The 17,353-nt window shown below is 39.8% G+C and overlaps 1 protein-coding gene across 2 annotated transcripts in view; it reads left to right on the top strand.

Annotated features, from left to right (window-relative positions):
- COG6 (component of oligomeric golgi complex 6) overlaps window positions 1–11,373 on the top strand; it is a 59,484-nt gene extending 48,111 nt beyond the window's left edge. For both annotated transcript variants that reach the window (XM_037376885.1, XM_037376886.1), the window contains exons 16-19: window positions 885–992; window positions 2,528–2,581; window positions 5,097–5,176; window positions 8,856–11,373. In XM_037376885.1, coding sequence (XP_037232782.1) covers window positions 885–992; window positions 2,528–2,581; window positions 5,097–5,176; window positions 8,856–9,003 — 390 coding nt within the window. In that variant the 3' untranslated portion in view covers window positions 9,004–11,373. The remainder of the gene's footprint in view (window positions 1–884; window positions 993–2,527; window positions 2,582–5,096; window positions 5,177–8,855) is intronic.
- The last annotated feature ends 5,980 nt before the right edge of the window (window positions 11,374–17,353 follow it).

The following is a 17,353-nucleotide window of genomic DNA, read 5'->3' on the forward strand; positions in this document are numbered from 1 at the left end:
AAAAGAACTCTCTAAGACAGTTAATATTTCCAAATTGAAATCTTAAGATTTCCCTCATTTAAAAAGAAAAGTGTGTTATTCTAAACAATTTTGGGAAGTAAAAAGGTGGACTCTTAGAAGATACGGAAATCTTACATTTTACTAGAGTTTGATATTTTAAAAAGTTTTACTTTTCTTTAGGATTGGAAGAAAAATAAATGAAATGTGGGGTAGTTACCTGTAAAAATGAAGTAATAATGCATATACCCAAATATCTTTCGAAGACTGCTCAAACTAAAAAATGATTGCTGCTGCTATGACTTGATTTATTGATTAGGTTGCCCTGCAAAGTGAAGATTATACTAAGAATAAAAAATATGTTTATGACTTTCTTTATATGAAGATAATTAAAGTAAAATTGATAGCTGTAATGTCATTGTCTATTGTTCTTTCAATTAACTTTATTTTCCTTGTGAAAGACTGTCTCTCTCTTTATTGTAAAGCTGCTGTACTATTGCAATATTTTCAATAAGAATTGGATGATTTTTATCACATAATTTCAAAGAACTATAGTAAAATAAAATAAAACAGCAATTTTTAAGGTTAGAGCTTTGGTATTTTTGATTTTTGGTGCTGTTGGATCTACAAATACATAAAAAATAGATTCTGTTAGTCAGACATGAAAGAATTATCTATATTCTTGTTATTGGCTCCTTGTAATATGGAAGATGTAAATGGATAAAATAATTATGCTGTATGTATTTGCGTTTTTTCTTTGTTGATCGCTGTCCTTCTTATTTGTATTTTTCCTTCATATTTGTGTTTCTAGACCTTTTAACCCCAGAGTTTGTTCTATTTAATGTTCTCACGCACATTTTATAAATACCTTATCCTTAAAATTTCAGATTGAAGCTCATTTAGACACGCTGATAAATGAACAAGCTTCCTATGTGTTAACAAGAGCTGGTTTAAGTTACATATATAACTCCGTGCAGCAACACAAACCAGAACAGGTAAGCCTATATAATGTACATGTTTAGGAGGTAGTGCATACTTGCCAACCAGAAGAATTTTGACACTAATGTTTTTGCAAATTAAGCTGCCTCTGAAAGCGAACTCTCAGTAATATCTGTTGATTTTTCACGTGGGACCACAACTGTTAGGCAAAGGCACCTGGCAACTACACATTTCCCCTACACTGTATGTTCAGCAAGCCTAGCAGGTTTAGTGTGCAACGATCTTTCTGTGCTGCTTATCTGTGTACCATCAACAGGCTCTGTACACCACAGACATCCTGTATACTCTCAGAATAACTGTGTAGGTAGCTTAATATGCCTTAGAAAGTGTCAGAGTCAAGCTGGCTTTAAAACACAAGTACTGAGAAAACACTTCATGACACCTAGAATGTATTGGAGCCATTGTGCGTGTAGAGTTTGGATTTCTTCCGTTACATGCTATAGCACCGCACATGGTGTAGAGAGATGCCCCGCATGCGTAAGATAATTACTGCTTTTCTCTTCTGTGAAAAATTGGCTGATTAGTTGTAATTTGAAATAATTTCTTCTTTTATCCATATTCATTGCTTTAGCTATTCTAGCACCAACCAGTGAGATTCTAAAAGTAAAAACTTGAGATTTCTTAGTGAGATGAAAACTGGAACTCAGAGCTCGTGCTCTTCCTTTCTTGTGAACCACAGCTGTTACGTGATAGGTGTTAGTACAGCCCTTCTTCCCTTCAGCTGTGCCTGTGTCCTTTTGTGATCTTGAAAAAGAACAGTGTTTTCTGGAGAAAGCAGAACTCTGTTGGAGAGCTTTATGTTGTTTCTTCAGCCAATAATTTTGCATAAAGTGCCCAAACTCAACAGATTTTTATGTATAAATATGAATAAATAAATGTATAAATATTCTGATTAATAACTGAACTTGGGTTTCCTATTCATGAGCCTATCTCCTGTTCTGAAACCAATTTCAAATCGACCAGAGCAGATTATTAATGTAATGTAGCAATTTTCATTTTAATCTGTCCAGCTGCCTGGCTGCAGAGGTGACATTGTCACAGGATTTGCTAGGGTGTTAGGCAGCATGTAATGCCATACCAGCACAGAAGATTCAGCGGGAAGCAGTCTTGAATTCTGCACCATCCCAGGACAGATTAACGGAGGGAAGTTGTTCTCTGTATTTCTGGAACACTAAGGGGATGTGGCCAGTCTGCAGTTCAGTTTTTATCCTGGTCCTTGTGGAAGGCATTTGCGGGGGCTGTGATTATTTAATGGTGAAGAAGAAAGAAAAGGACTTGAAAGGACGTTAGGAGCTCAGTATTCTGAGTTTAATTTAAGAGAGCGGAAGAATACAAATGAGCTATTACAGCATTTCAATATTGATATGGTTATTCAGTTTCCAAATGTTTAAGATCCTGTAGCAGGACCGAATAACAATTTAGTACTGAACTGACAGTAAAATCTATTATTTCATATCTTTCTCCATATGCTAGTTTGACCTTTCCTCCTCTTCTTCCCCCCCTCCCCCTGCCCCCGGCTACTGATTCTTAGGGTCCTCTTTCAAATTTGCCAAGTATGGATTCCGTGGCCCTGAAGGTTGCAATGGTAAGCATTTTACTATTTCATATGATGGTGGTGATGCTGTGACATGGGAAAGAATACTATTAATTATGTGACGTATTAGATACTCACCTAAGCAGTCATACTCTTTAAGAACAGCTAAATTACATGTCTGGGAGTACTTTCTTCATTTGTAGTAATTTGACCACTTGAAGTAATAAATGCATAAATTATTTATGAACAGGTAGTAATAGAATATTAGTTTCCAGCCTTGAGAAACAGAAATTTACTTACAAGAATGCTGTCCCATGAGTCATCTTAAATTGCTAAAAGCAAATACTTAGCTCTAATTAGTTTTAATCACCAGAGTTTCTTTTTTGCCTGTATGCTTTGAAATATAGGTTCTGCTATCATTTATAATTTCAGTCCTAAGGCTTTGATTTTATGCAAATAGTTCAGCTAAACTCAGAAGTTAGGCGCTGGGCATATGCCACAGTTATATTTTTTTTTCTAAAGTTGAAAGCTACGATATATTTTAAAACAAATTATCAGCTGATATTTTTGCTTAGAATGTGTGAAGGCTATTTTGCATAGAGATGGCAATATCACAGTTCAGTAGGCAATAATGTATGATCTGTCACTTTTCTTGCTTAGCCAAGTTTAACTTTATTCTGAAGGTTTTAATTGTAAATAAGGCCAACTCATCCAGCAGTACATATATACTTCTGTGACAAAAAGGTGGTTTAAAAAATTGTATGTGGAATCCATGATAATTGTGTCAATGTAGCCTGTTTTCCTCTGTTCAAGTTTTAAACCAGTGATTCCCAGGCTGGTTGGATGAGCAGTGTCCTGTCACAAAGCACTCTGTAGTTTACTTAGATCAGTATGCATTCTTATCAGTATTTATAAATTTTGCATTTAAAATATCTTCTATTTCTCATGGTCTTGTAGACCAATGAGGAATTTAAAGATTGCAGCTTGGGGACCATCTCTTTAAACTATGTATATATGTAACTGTTATCTATAGTGGTACATAATAATTTTATTTGAATAGTTAGAGAGGAACCAGCGGGTTTATTTTATTCATTACTTTGTTTAATGTCTGCTTGTGTCAACACACTTTAACCAGAATGGGACTCAGTATGCTGAAATCAAACCCACATAGAGCCCATCTATCAGCCCAGTCTGTTGGCTTCCTAAGTTTTAAACCATGTGGACGGAGTTCTTGCAGGCAGATTCATGCCTCCCAACTTAACATGAAAGTTTTCCAGGTCCCAGCCTTTCAAGTTGTTCATGTGTGCTTGCAAACGCTCTTCGAGTGAAGTCCATCCCTCTCCCTGAGCTAAAGCTCTCTTGCTTTCCAAAAGAGAGCAGGTAACGTCAGAAAGTTAATTTGAGAGAATTGTAACTTGGTCATTTGTGTCCACTTTTTGCATGTTTAAATGATAGATGGAAGTGGATTTTAGGGTTTACCAGCTTGAGAAGATTCATCCAGTGTTCAGGGAGGTTGCCATCGTTAGATAAAGTTGCTTAGGGCCTTGCCTGAGTAATTCCAAGGATGGAGATACAGCTTTTCTGTGTAACCTGTTTAGTGTTTGATGACACTCCTGTTGAGAATTTTTCCTGTTACTACCTAATCAGAATGTTCCTTAGTTTAATACGCATCCAGTATTCGTCATGTGTTCACCTGTGAGAAGACCTGGCTCCATCTTCTCTATAGCCACCCATTTGATCATAGAATTCATAGAATGGTTTGGGTTGGAAGGGACCTTTATAAATAATCTAGTCTGATCCCCCCCTACCAAGGGCAGGGACACCTTCTGCTAGACCAAAGCCGCATCCAGCCTGGCCTTGAAGACTTCCAGGGATGGGGCATCCACAGCTTCTTTGAGAACAGCCGAAGACAGCAGTAACGTTCTTTTGTAGTGTTTTCCTCTCCAAACTACTAGAATCAAAGCACCACATTTTTTCCCCGCTCTATTGGGGAGAAGAAGTGGGCTTAGAAGCAGTTTGAGGAGCCGGAACTAGGTCCCTTGGTCTTGTTTTTGCCAACATTAAGTGCTCATTAGGTCATTAACCAGTGACTTCCTGCCAAAGAGTAAAACTAAATATGTAAAAAGGAACATGCAACATGGCTAACTTGGACAGGCTAGATATCTGTCTGGAGGCTGTCGTATTCCCTCTGCACGGAGTAGGCTGGGTCTGATCTTCAGTGGCACATGCATACCTCCACCAGCTGCATAGGAAACTTAGACGGATAATTAGGGAAGCTGGATTCTCACTCTTTGACCCTCCGCCCATACTCCTCAGGTCAGAAGCTTAAAATTTTGGTGACAGAGGTGCTGAAGTTAGATGTTTGTTTTGGATTAAGTTCTACCTTAAACATTTGGCGATTATGTTAGGCTCTATTTTAAATATATATTAAAAAGTTATAAAATAAGAAGTTTCCATTTTAATGTAATCAATTTTCAGAGATCTGTGCGTTTACCTGTTTTCATATAACAGCAAGTTCTTAGCATGTTGATCTCATACTCTCTCCCCCACTCCCTTTCACCCCCAGGCTCAGTTTGATCGCTATTTGTCTGCTCCAGATAGTCTCCTAATGTCTCAGCTGAATTTCCTTCTGAGTGCCACTGTGAAGTAAGTACCTTAACTTTGAATTTCTATTATGCCTGCATAATGATCAGAAAGATGAATTTGATTAGGTTTTAGTGGATCATGATGAGAATTCAAGTTATCAGCTGTGATCGTATCTGCATTGCCCTTCAGGTCACAATTCAGTTTTGTTCTCACTCTCTTTAACAAGCAGTGAGGAATTTGTAATTCTGTAACTTTCTGAAGTGGTTGCTCTTGATTTATCGGACACCATCAAAATCAATTACATTCACCTATTTTGAACATGTTTCGCTATGTCGGCAGTATATTGTCAACTTAGTTGTAAATTGTTTTAGAGCGATTTTGTAAGCATTCGAAAGACAGATGAAATATGTTATTCTCCACTCAGGATTTCTTTTATCCCCACTGTTCTGTCAGGTCTAGAATTTTCAACTTAGTTGTCTTCTGCTGTAGAGTATTGGCATACTGTCTCATAGAATAGTGTGCTGAGATCACTTGACTTTTCACCTAATAGGCTTTTTTTTTTTAGTAATTTCTTCTTTGAAATATGGAAGAAGAACTTTTGTTATTTTTCTGTTCTCTTGTTTTCTGAATATAACTGAACCCTAAGGCTAAGGAAAGTGCCACGAATATCTTCCTAATTAAACGTGCACCATATGAAGGTATTTTGTAGTACTTAAACTCAGTGTTATTCATATCTATCTATCTATCTATCTATCTATCTATAAACTCAAAATTATATGCTGGGCCAATCAAAAATTTTTCTTGACATTATTTTTCCCAGGTTACAGAATATACCAGATATTGAGACTAGCACATGACATTTTTTTGTAATGCAACAATATTTGGAGTCTCGTTATTCCAACAGGTACTCGTTACTAGTACTTGTCCTTAGCAGGATAGTATTACGGTATCTTGCAATTAAAAAATTACATATGTCAAGGGAGAAATATATATTGTTGGGTATTTGTTAGAGCAGAATAGAGTAGTTCAGTTGGAAGGGACCTACAACAATCAGCTGTTTCAACTGCCAGGTTTTCCTGCTGTATTGCTCAGGATCTTCTCATCCAGAGACTTCCAGTTTCATGCCGTATACCTGGTGCGTGGCTTGTCATGGAGGATGTTGGCGCTTTTCAGCAGTTCGTTGGGTGTCTCTGCTGGGGTTACTGTTCCCACCACAGCTCAGCAGAGCTGACCTTGTGTGAAAGCTGTTCTGCTCCAGTACAGATCAAACAGGGTAGTTTGAACAGTAATGTCAGTAAAGCATGGCAACTTCTGCTTCTAGGTGTCAAGCTATTAAACTTGTATTTTAGCACTTGGAATTTTTTGTAGTGTGGGTCTATTTAAAAATCATAATAACAATACATGTATTTTGAAAGCCTCATTTTTCACTGCTAACACAGAAGCAATTTTTCAGAGGTAGACTTTATGCTACCATAAAGACTCAGACACAGTGAAATGACTCTGGCTCGATCATTTCTTCTGTCAGATGAACCAGGATAAACTGGTCATGTATGCACTGTTAGCCTTATCCCACTGATAAGCTTTTAAAGCCTCTATTAGCACAGTTTAAGCCAAATTCATGTTATCTTGCAACACCGGCCAGCTGAGAGGTGAGAGTGCCTGTGTGAGGATAATAGCTGTAGGTGCTACAGCTCAGCGAACGTACAGGAGTTTATTAACCTGGTATAACTCAATGCTATAGGTAAGGTTCTACTCAGAAGTTAAAACTAAATAAATAATCTGTTAGCCCATTAACCTTCAAACGTGTAGCTGTAAATAGAAGCAATCCTCTTGAAGATACCCATTTACAGACATTCGATAGTCAATATTTTCTGTAGTAAATACACCTTCAAAATTCAAAAGTTTCTCAAAATTGAAGCAAAAGATTTAACCAGTACTATAATTTTAATCTCTAGCTATAGTAGTTGAAATTTTTAAGTTAGTTTTGCAGGCATTTGATGTCAGTTTTGAAGACGTCTTCCTTGAAATCACAAAATTGTCACCCACTGCACCAGTGGTGGATCCAAGAGTTCTTTGGTTCTCAAAATCAGACCATGTGCTTTTGATAAGGGGCCAGCATACTATATACTCAATGGCAATATAATGTAAGCTTTACAACCATGAAGAACTTTCCTTACAGCATTAGCCAGCGTGTGCTCTTGTCTTTCAAATTCCTTGCTCATTTAAAAAGTTTGAAGCTATTTATTTGTGTGGTTGTTGGTCTTGAGAAGCTCTTCTCATTTGTGTGCTTGAATTATTATTTTTAGAAAGTGCTGCCATTTGTGTTGGTGATAAAGTGTATCATGTTGTTATGGCAACTGAAATCCTAATGTACTAATTAATGACACTGACGTTATTTGATGGAGACTCATTTGATGCTGTTCAGTACTCTGGAATATTTTAACGAACTTTTTCTTTTAATTTAACATGATTTAGTGCAATACAGTTTTATATGAATTCTGTGTGCAATATGTTCTTAAAAGATTCTCATGTTGCAGTAGCTTAGTGATCCAAGACTGTGATCAGAGACAGTTGTTTTACCTGAACAGCTTGAATATATTTCCCTTCTAATAGTGTTTCTATATTTGCTGTTAAAAGGCCGGTCTTTTTTTCGGGTATTCTAATAACCTGGTGATATTGACAGTTCATCCCATATATTGAAAAAAATGATACTGTGCATCAGAATAAAATAAAGATTTATCTCTTAATCTTCTTTCTTACAGCTTCTGTTTCTTAATTTTTCCTGAAAAGATGAAGTTTTATGCACTTAGTCTTTGAGATTTCTTTAACTTTTCAGTTCCCAGTGGTTGGTGAATTTAGCTCTGATTTTAGTGGATGCAGTTCGGGTGTCTTTGTTCCTTTGCTGTGTATTACAACAGAGCTGAATGTGGATTCATGGTTACCTTGGTTTCCTCAGCTTCTTCTGGTGTTCCACTTGCATGGGTTTGGCTGTAAAATAGTTGTAACTACTGTTTCTGATAGATAAAAATGCCTCCACAACTGTAAACGCATCACCATGGTGATTAAACCGATTCAATGGGCAACATAAAGTAAAAATACTAATTTGTCTTAAAAAATATTAAACTTTCCAGTTAAATTTAGCATCCAGTCTCTGTGCACTGTTACTCATTTAGATCCAGAAAAGTAACAGGACATGGACTTCATAGCATGGTTGGTAAAAAGCTGTAGGAAGTTTAAAATCTCTGACCACTTTCACTTTCAACTCTTTCTTTTTGACTGATTATGGAATCAGGTGCTGTCAGAATAAAGCAAATACAGTATATTTGCTTGTAGATTAAAAAAAAAAAAAGTATTTTTACCAAGGACAGTGAGAAGCTGCAGGAGGTAGAAAGTAGATCACTAAGATTATCAGTCTTTTAAAAGATGCAGGGGAATGCAATCTAATGTATGCAAATTAAATCCTTCTACTAATTTATTCATACTTGCAGAAATAAAGAAGCTAAATTCTTGGTTTTCAAAATCATATATGTGAGTTTATCTACATACAATACAAAGAGATAGAAAAGCCTTCTTTTGATTTGAAACTTTAAGCTGTTTTCACAATTTAAATAAAAGGGCTTTTTAATGTAACTTACACTGATTTTTAATGTGTATTTTTAGCATGTATCTTTAATTCCTTGCATGTAGTACAATTATGTTCCCTACAATTTACAGATTGTGGTTTTGTTTTGTTTTTTAGAGAGCAGATAATAAAACAGTCAACAGAACTGGTCTGCAGAGCTTACAGTGAGTTGTATGCAGCTGTGATGGATCCTTCAAATGAATATAAGGATCCAGAAACCATATTACACAGATCTCCTCATCAAGTTCAGGCACTCCTTTCTTAGTCTTGCTTCCCCAAGATTTACCAGGATCTGTAATTCTGTATTTGTTATTTGCATCAAGTTACTTTTCTGTTTTGAATTTTAATGTCTAACTGTATAGTTAAAATATGTAGGCGTGTTGTTTTCTTAATCTGCTTGGCAGAAGTCTAGTCTTTCCTGTGTCTTTCAATATCTTCTATAGGCCAGAAAATAGAATATAGATTAAAAATTATTTTAATGCATTTCACTAATGGAAATGGACCTTGAACAATGTGCAGTCTCTTTGAAAAAGGAGAAAGAAGCTTTTTTCCTTGCTGTACATAATCCTTTCAACTAGAGGTTGAATCAGTGTCTCTTTAAGACCCCACCAATATTTTTATTTGCTTTTCCCTGTTCTTTCACCCTTTTTTTTCAGCCTATCATCAGTAAATGCTGGCAACTGTAATTTTACTGCAACTGGTACACTTAGAAGGTCTCAAGTGTATCACTTTTACAGTTCATAAATCATTTCAGAATGTTTGATGCTGTTTTTCAAATCCTGTTGATTAAATCTTTGAGGCAAAAGTTGTGTGCTTTTTTGGAATCCATTATCATTGTTGCTAGTTCTGGTATTTTCTGTAAGAAAAAGAAATATTTGAACTACATGCATGTACATAACCCAAAACTTAATGCTTTATGTTATTTGTGTAATGTGTTTTATTGGAAGGATTTCGGTTTAGTGCAATCATTCTGTAAAAATCCTTGTATCAGTTGAAACTTGCTGATCTCTTAAGGCTGGGACCAATAACAATGTAGGTTAGGAAAATGGTTTGCACAGCGGTATGGCCATTCCTCCATCACATGTACATGTTTTTTGTTTTGCTTAAGTGCAGGAAAAGTCCATCTGCTCTAGTACAAGCATTTATTCAGTTAATAATCCACAAAGAGATGTTCGTAGTTTACGTGTCTGCAGTGGTGCTTCTAAGAATTACAGTTAAGTTCACCTGTGGCAGCCACAGGTTGTCCTGGGAATTCTGTGGGAGAGCCAGGGTGTGTAGTTGTTGTAGGCTGATGTGTAGAAAGCCATGAGTGAAGGTTTAATTTCTTCTTCAGTGCAAAGCTGAAGCTGGTCTGTGTAGAAACACTAATTATATAGAGAGTTTAGGGGACCTTTGCTTCCAGTAAAAGAAGAAAATAGGTAAGTAGGACACTTGTTTTCTGTTGTGCCTTATGATAATTTTCTGCAAATTCCTTAAGCATGCTCTTTATTTTAAGAAAGCCTTTGTTAAAGAGAAACCTTCAGGAAAAAAAAAGTTAGTAAAAGCAGTTTGGGGCGTTTGGGGGTTAGGTTTTTTGTTTGTTTGTTTTTAAATGATAATTTAAGCTAACTGCTTCTTTGGAAGCATTTCACCTTCCCCCCACCTCCCCACCCCGTTTTGTTGCTGTATGGGTGGCACAGAGTTATTAGAGTTGCCTGAGCTTACACTCATATTGGATGTGGTTTATTTATATACATAAAGGGGGAGATGAGCAATCATTCATGTTGAATAACTTTACATATTTTTATCAGTAATAATATTTTCCATATAAAATACGTACTTGGTGGCAGCCAAGTCTGCAGTTCAGTGTATACTTGCAAGAGAGCAAGAAACAAGAGAAGAGCAGCAGCAATACGTTTTAGTCTCTCAGAAAACTCATTGCACAAGATACATCCAGTGCACTCAGAAAGCAGCTTCCTTGGTAATAACGCAATAAAGCAATAGCTCCTTTTCCAATGGGCATAATTTGTTGGTGTAATAGAAAAAGATTTGAAAGTGTCCCTGGAGTTTTTGGATCAGGCATAAATTGTTCTGTAAATGTGAATGTTAGATGTGTTCTGTTTAAAAACTCCCGACCTGTAAGACAAAAAATTCTAGAAGCTTTGAAAAGCACTAATGAAAAATCATGCTCTTCTACTAGATGAGGCACTTTAAGGTACTCAGATTTTGGATCACTATAGTATACATTCAGAAGGCTGTTCATTGTTGTTTAATAATGCTAATATTGCTTAATATGCCTATAATTATTATCTAATATATGAAAATTACATCAGTTGTGTAAGGAGTATAAATTAGCTCGTTATTAGACTAACATACTCATAAGAGTAAACTTTTTCCTGAAATTACAGTCAACCTCAGTCTCCAATAATTAGTCAGTAGTTTGCATGAGGATTAGTAAGAAGTTGCTTCCCATCTTTGAGTCCATGTGTAGAGACTTACTCATGATTTTATCTTCTCTTAATAAAAATGCAGAAGCTATAAAAGTTGTAACTTACAAAAAATAAAGTCAGTCACTAATTTTGTCTGTGCAATTAAAGCAAATGACAAAGGGTCACAAATGAGAAAGATCGTCAATAAAAAGCATTCGATTTACTGACTTCTGACTTCCATGTTGTTATTTCCTCTTGCTTGCCTTCCTGAGAGGAGGAAGGGAAAGGTGATATAGATTTTGACCTGCCTTTTCTAGCCTGGCATTTCTGTCTCTCTTATTTTACAAATTCCCAGGATTTCCAAACCAGGAGCCCTGAAGCTGCAGTCCTCTAATTGCTTATGGATGACCCGTAAGCGTTGCATCGTTGTAAGTGGAATCGTTCTGGGTGTCAATACTAGCTCCATATTCAGAGCAGTTCCTGCAGCTCTGACTTGCACCACAGTGCTTGCGGAGATGCTCACCTGGCTGGGCCGAGTTAGTCAGCACTTCTGCTGTTGGTCCTTCACCTCTTTCTGTGGAGGGGCATGCCTTCAAAGAGTGAGTCTGTCACTCTGCTGGGCAGCAGTATGCTTGGGGAAACTGAGTAGAGAGAGGTGTTTGAATACTGCCTATAGCAGGCAGTGGCCTTGGCATTTGACGTTCTGGCAACCCAGCTGCGAGAACAGATGTGTAAAAGGCCTCTTTGTGCATCATTTCTGATGCAAAGAGCACTTTTGTGGGAAGTGGAGAGCTGCGTTCTGGGCCGAAGGAGTCTGGAATCAACGTCTTCCCCCTTGCTGAGAGCAGCCAAACCCTGGGCTGTTGTGTCATTTGGGATGGGGTAGTTCAGTTTCTTCTCTTGTGCATTTAGTGAGGGGCTCTCCTGAGGACTCCAAGGTCTAGTCATCCTCCACTTGTCACGCAGGGACCTTATCTTTGACCTCCAATCAGGAGTCCCTAAAACAGAATCAGGATCCCAGGACTTTATCACCCACAGAATATCCAGCAAACAGCAAGATACAGAGTTGACTTTGGGCTGGAGCCAAGATGGTTCATCTGCGCTGGTGGCAATGCCTCTGTGTTCAATCCTATGTGTACAGTTTTCTCCTTCTCTCTTTATAAATATGCAAACCACTATGGAAATAAAATATAAACATTGTTTTAATTACAGCAAGTACGCAGCAGCCCAGCCACAGTGATTTTTTTGTTTTCTATTACAGGAAAAGCGATGCTTAAGGAGTTTTGGAAAAGTGATAATACATTTGTTTTGGAGCTCATCAGAGTGCTCCTCCCTATTCTCTGAGATTTATGACTCTAGCCCTGCATTTTGTCGGTTAATAGGCTCAGCTGTAATTATTTTTATTAAAGTTTCTGAAATATGTGTTGCAGGAAAATACTTTCAGAACCACTAAACTTCACCACTCACTTAAAAAGCTATCTGTTCTTTCATCTCTTTGCTTGCCTTGCTGAGTCACTTTGCAAGCAACCCAGGAGGCGGGAAGCATATAAGATTTTAAAAATTAAACACAGGGGTCAGACATATTTCTATGAGTAAAACACACCTTGCAAAGCATCACAGACATGGGTGTGGGTTTGTTTGAAATTGGCTGCCACCTACTGCTGAGGGAAAATGCAGAAAAAGATGATCTGCTTATGATGAGGGCACCCATCCCGAGCAGCCATACTGAGGTTAGATGCCATAAATGGTTATATTTGAACAGTTTGGAGAATTTTCAAAATGCAGATCAGAAGAAACTGGCGGTGGAAGTAACAGGCATGTCATATAACTGAACCTCACATACTGGGTTTACTTGTTAACGGTTTCTAGAACCTCTACATCTTTTCCCCACCGCTCTTAAGCACTTTGCAAACTAAACTTCAAGACAATCCTGCCACTGCTACACCAATTCTAACACTTGGGCAAGTTGGAGAAAAACTAGATGCTTTGAGTCACCCAGTAACCTCACTACATTATTGAACTTCACATGAACTAGGGCATTCGTTCTCCGCCCAGCTCTCCAGCCTGTCCAGGTCTCGCTGAATGGCAGCGCAGCCTTCTGGTGCATCAGCCACTCCTCCCAGGTTTGTATTATCAGTAAAACTTGCTGAGGGGACACTCTGTCCCTTCACCCAGGGCATTGATGGGTAAGTTGAACAGGCCTGGACCCAGCACTGACCCCTGGGGAGCACCGCTGGCTACAGGCCTCCTGCTGGACTCTGCGCCTCTGATCACAGCCCCCGGAGCTCTGCATTCAGCCAGCCCTCAGCCCACCTTGCTGTCCGCTCACCTAACCCACACTGCCTGAGCTTACCTACAAGGATATGTGAGACAGTGTCAAAATCCTTGCTGAGGTCATGGTGGGCAACATCTGCTCCTCTACCCAGCCATTCTGTTGTTGAAGGCTGCCAGGTTGGTCAGGCATCATTTCCCCGTGGTGAAATGCTCTAAAGGTGGGTGAACCTGTTGTCACTCAAAGTTCTTCTTCCAATACCCCAGCTATCTACATCCTTGAATAAAGAGCAATTTTATGTAGAACTTGTGTAGGGCTGAAGTAAAGCCAAGGCACTGCTTCTGTCTTGGTGTTTGACCAAGTATCCATCCCCTCAAAGGTGATGTGGGTAAATCTTCAGCAATCTGCACAATCCTCTGGTGCAAAGCTGTGGAAAGGTAAAGTGCAAAGGAGTACTTTACACCTGAAAATGTACACTTATGTACATTAATGCACATACCTTATGTGCATTAGGGCTTAAATGAGGGTACGACTCCCTTACGCTACAGTTGTCACACAGGCTTCGCATACGGTGGGAAGATGAACCACAAAGGCTTCTCTTTTAACAAAAAAAAAAAAAAAGTTGTTGTTTTGACTACCTGGCTTTAGCAGTAAGGAAACCTTGATCGAGCAAGATGTGGCTGAAAGGTGTTTGATAGATTACTGCAGAGCAGCTGACAAAAAAAGAGAAAGACTGTTGCATGTTTCATACTCAGACAATGAAGCTTTCATTTGCTGCCGAGTTCACAGATTGTCAAATTGCAGGAAAATGCCTGGCAGACTGTATCATTGACTATATTTAGGGAGAAAAAAAATTCAGAACACACTATTTATAGAAGCCACACAAATAAGCACAGAGTTCTTATCAGCCAAAGATAACACTAGTCGTGATCTATCAAAGTAATCTTTATCTTATGGAAAATGGGTAATAGGGTGTAATTTAATCCTTTGTGAATGTAATGTATATTTCAAAGGGTTCTTCTTTTGTCAATAAAACCATTTGTTGTACTTGTTAAACTAATTATAGTCTTGTTGCTGTTGCTTAGGACAGGAGAAAAGATGCCTGTTAATGAAAAAGGGGAGGAGAAGATGGGTTTGAAAGTTTTTGAAATATTTTGTACTCCTTGCAAGCCAGTTTTTCTGACCAAATCAGGTTTCACCTCTTTTGCTGCATGCTTGCGTTAACCAGGTTTGTGCAGATGATACACGTTCCTTTTTCAATTCCAAAATGGATTACCCCAAAAATTCATCTCATCTCGGGGTATTTCACCTGCTACAGGCACTGGGGGCTCCTCTGACTTCCCTGGGTACCAATGCTGGCAGTAGCCGTGCCTGCTGGCCCCACAGCTGATTACCACCAGGGAGAGTGACAGGGAGGGTGACATTCCTGGATGCTTCTCCCTGCTCTTTGCATTTTTTCCACCATGTGCAAATACATTCCAGGAGTCACAGAGAAAGTGAAAAGGGAAGAAAACAGAGCTGCCTGGGTGCGTCCTGCAGCAGCCCCTGGCCGGCCAGGCGCCCTTGGCTGGGCCAGGGAAGGTTGTGCAAGGCAGAGCATGGGGCTGGAGGCTGCCCCGGTGGCAGCACCAGGCTGCAGAGGCAGGACATGAGCTCATTTTCTGGATCTGCAGTTGACTTTGGAAGATCCGAGTCAGAAGTGCTTAAGAGTCAGAAGAGGACACAGATTTTATTATCTTTTTGTGCGTGTGTGTGTGTGTTTTCAGTGTCCTTGTTTGTAGCCTAGCAGCCTTGTGAATTTTTAATAGGAATTTATGAATGATTTTCAAATGACTCTTAAAAGGCTCTTTAAGGTCCTTCTCCCTTAGAAATGGCTCAGAAAATGCCTCTCAGAAGGACCAAGTTACAGGGAAATCCTCAAAGGAATGCCTTGTCCCTATTGTCTGTATCAATTCTGCGTGGCTATCCCAGTTCCTTGGTTCTCCTTGTACCCTCCATTGTAGAAACTGTTCAAATACAGCATCTCTGATGCTGAATTACTGTGTCCAGCAGTTTCACAGGTCCTCAGATCTCCTGGCCACAGAGGCGAGAAGGCGGCTTTGTCATGCTTTCAGTCCTGTGGCACCACTGGAGCGATCATGGAACAGATCTGCTCTCTCCAGCCCTTCCACACCTTCCTCCAAGGACACCTGCCTCCTTCAGGAGGAAAGACTTGTCCCTGTTCACAAAGGACAGTGCTTCTGCTGCCTCGGTTACCACTGCCCTGGGTGCAGCTCGCAGCTTGGGGCAGGGCTGCCTGGCTCCTGCTTAGCTGAGAAGAAAGAGCCGGTGAATGACCAGACAAGCTACTTGGTTTGTGCAGGTGAAACACAGCCTTCACTTCAGCGAAGGCTAAGTCAGAGATCTGAACGGCATTCTGTCAGGTGGCCCTACTGCCCCAATACCTCAGTACTATGGGGACAACAGATACGTATCCCAGTGAGGATCCATCCCCACCGGCAGCTCAGAGAGAAAAACTCGTGGCTGGGGTCTGGTGCTCCAGTCCACAAGAGCAGCACGGAGTGCTTGTCTTCTACAGCACCCTGCCAGTGCTGGGAGGAGGAGCCGGTGTGCCCCAGGGACCTCCAGGACAGCGACCCGAGCACATGCCAGGAGAAGGTCAGCTTGCTGGCACTTTGACTTGAAAAGGGCTCTGAATCTGAGGATTTGTAGCAATGTTGTCCTCTCTTCAGTTTTAGTAATAATTTATACTTGAACATATTATTGCACTGTTTGGTTTGTTTATAAAATACAGCAATTCCTTCAGATCCCCTTCCCCAGGCCCTCTTGGCAGCACACAGGAATATCACAGCAGTGACAAAAATGTGTCAGCTTTCTGCTTAAATGGGATCAGTTTAGAGAGCCCTTTGGTTTTTATTTTTTATATCCAGACTGATGAAAGGACTGAACATTTCCAACTGTATTTATCCTGGGCTCCATCAAAAGAAGCATGACCAGGAGGTCGAGGGAGGTGATGCTGTCCCTCTACTGCGCTCTTGTGAGACCCCACCTGCAGCACTGTGTTCAGCTCTGGAGCCCCCAGCGTAAGAAGGACTTACTGTTGGAGTGAGTGCAGAGAAGGGCCACAAAGATGATCAGAGAGATGGAACAGTACTCCTGTGAAGGCAGGCTGAGAGTCGGGGTTGTTCATCCTGCAAAAGAGAAGGCTCTGGGGAGACCTTATAGCAGCCTTCCAGTGCCTAAAGGGGGCCTACAGGAAAGCTGGAGAGGGGCTTTTTACAAGGGCATCCAGGGAAGGGACAAGGGGGGATGGATTTAAACTGAAAAGGATAGATTTAGATTAGATATAAGGAAGAAATTCTTCACTGTGAGGGCGGTGAGGCACTGGCACAAGCTGCCCAGAGAAGCTGTGGCTGCCCCATCCCTGGCAGTGTTCGAGGTCAGGCTGGATGGGGCTTTGAGCAACCTGGTGTGGTGCAAGGTGTCCCTGCCCATGGCAAGGGGGGTGGAAATAGACGATCTTTAAGGTCCCTTCCAACCCAAACCATTCTATGATTCTGTGATTCTGAGAACTGTTTCACAAAGAGTGTAAGAATTAGACTGCTGCATGAGGAGTACTACCAGTTAGTCCTTGTTCTTCTAATGAGATGAGATGGCAAGCTGTTTTCTGAACACCTGCTTTAGTTATGCAGCCCAAGTATGGTAACGCCTGAACATAAAGCTGAGGCTCAACATCACGCAGAGCACTTACAGAGTGGATCCTGGCGTCTTACTAAGTCAACAGAGAGAGTTGGGTGGCTCCTGGAGGCCTCTAAAGGGTGACATTGTGGTTCCTTGAAATGGCAAATCTGCTTTTCAGGTGCCAATGTCATCAGAGCCACTGTGGCTGCACAATGAGAAATACCTTGTACCACCTCCTGCTGCCATTCCAAATT

Source organism: Falco rusticolus, chromosome 2 (assembly GCF_015220075.1).
Source record: "Falco rusticolus isolate bFalRus1 chromosome 2, bFalRus1.pri, whole genome shotgun sequence".
Lineage (NCBI taxonomy): Eukaryota > Metazoa > Chordata > Aves > Falconiformes > Falconidae > Falco > Falco rusticolus.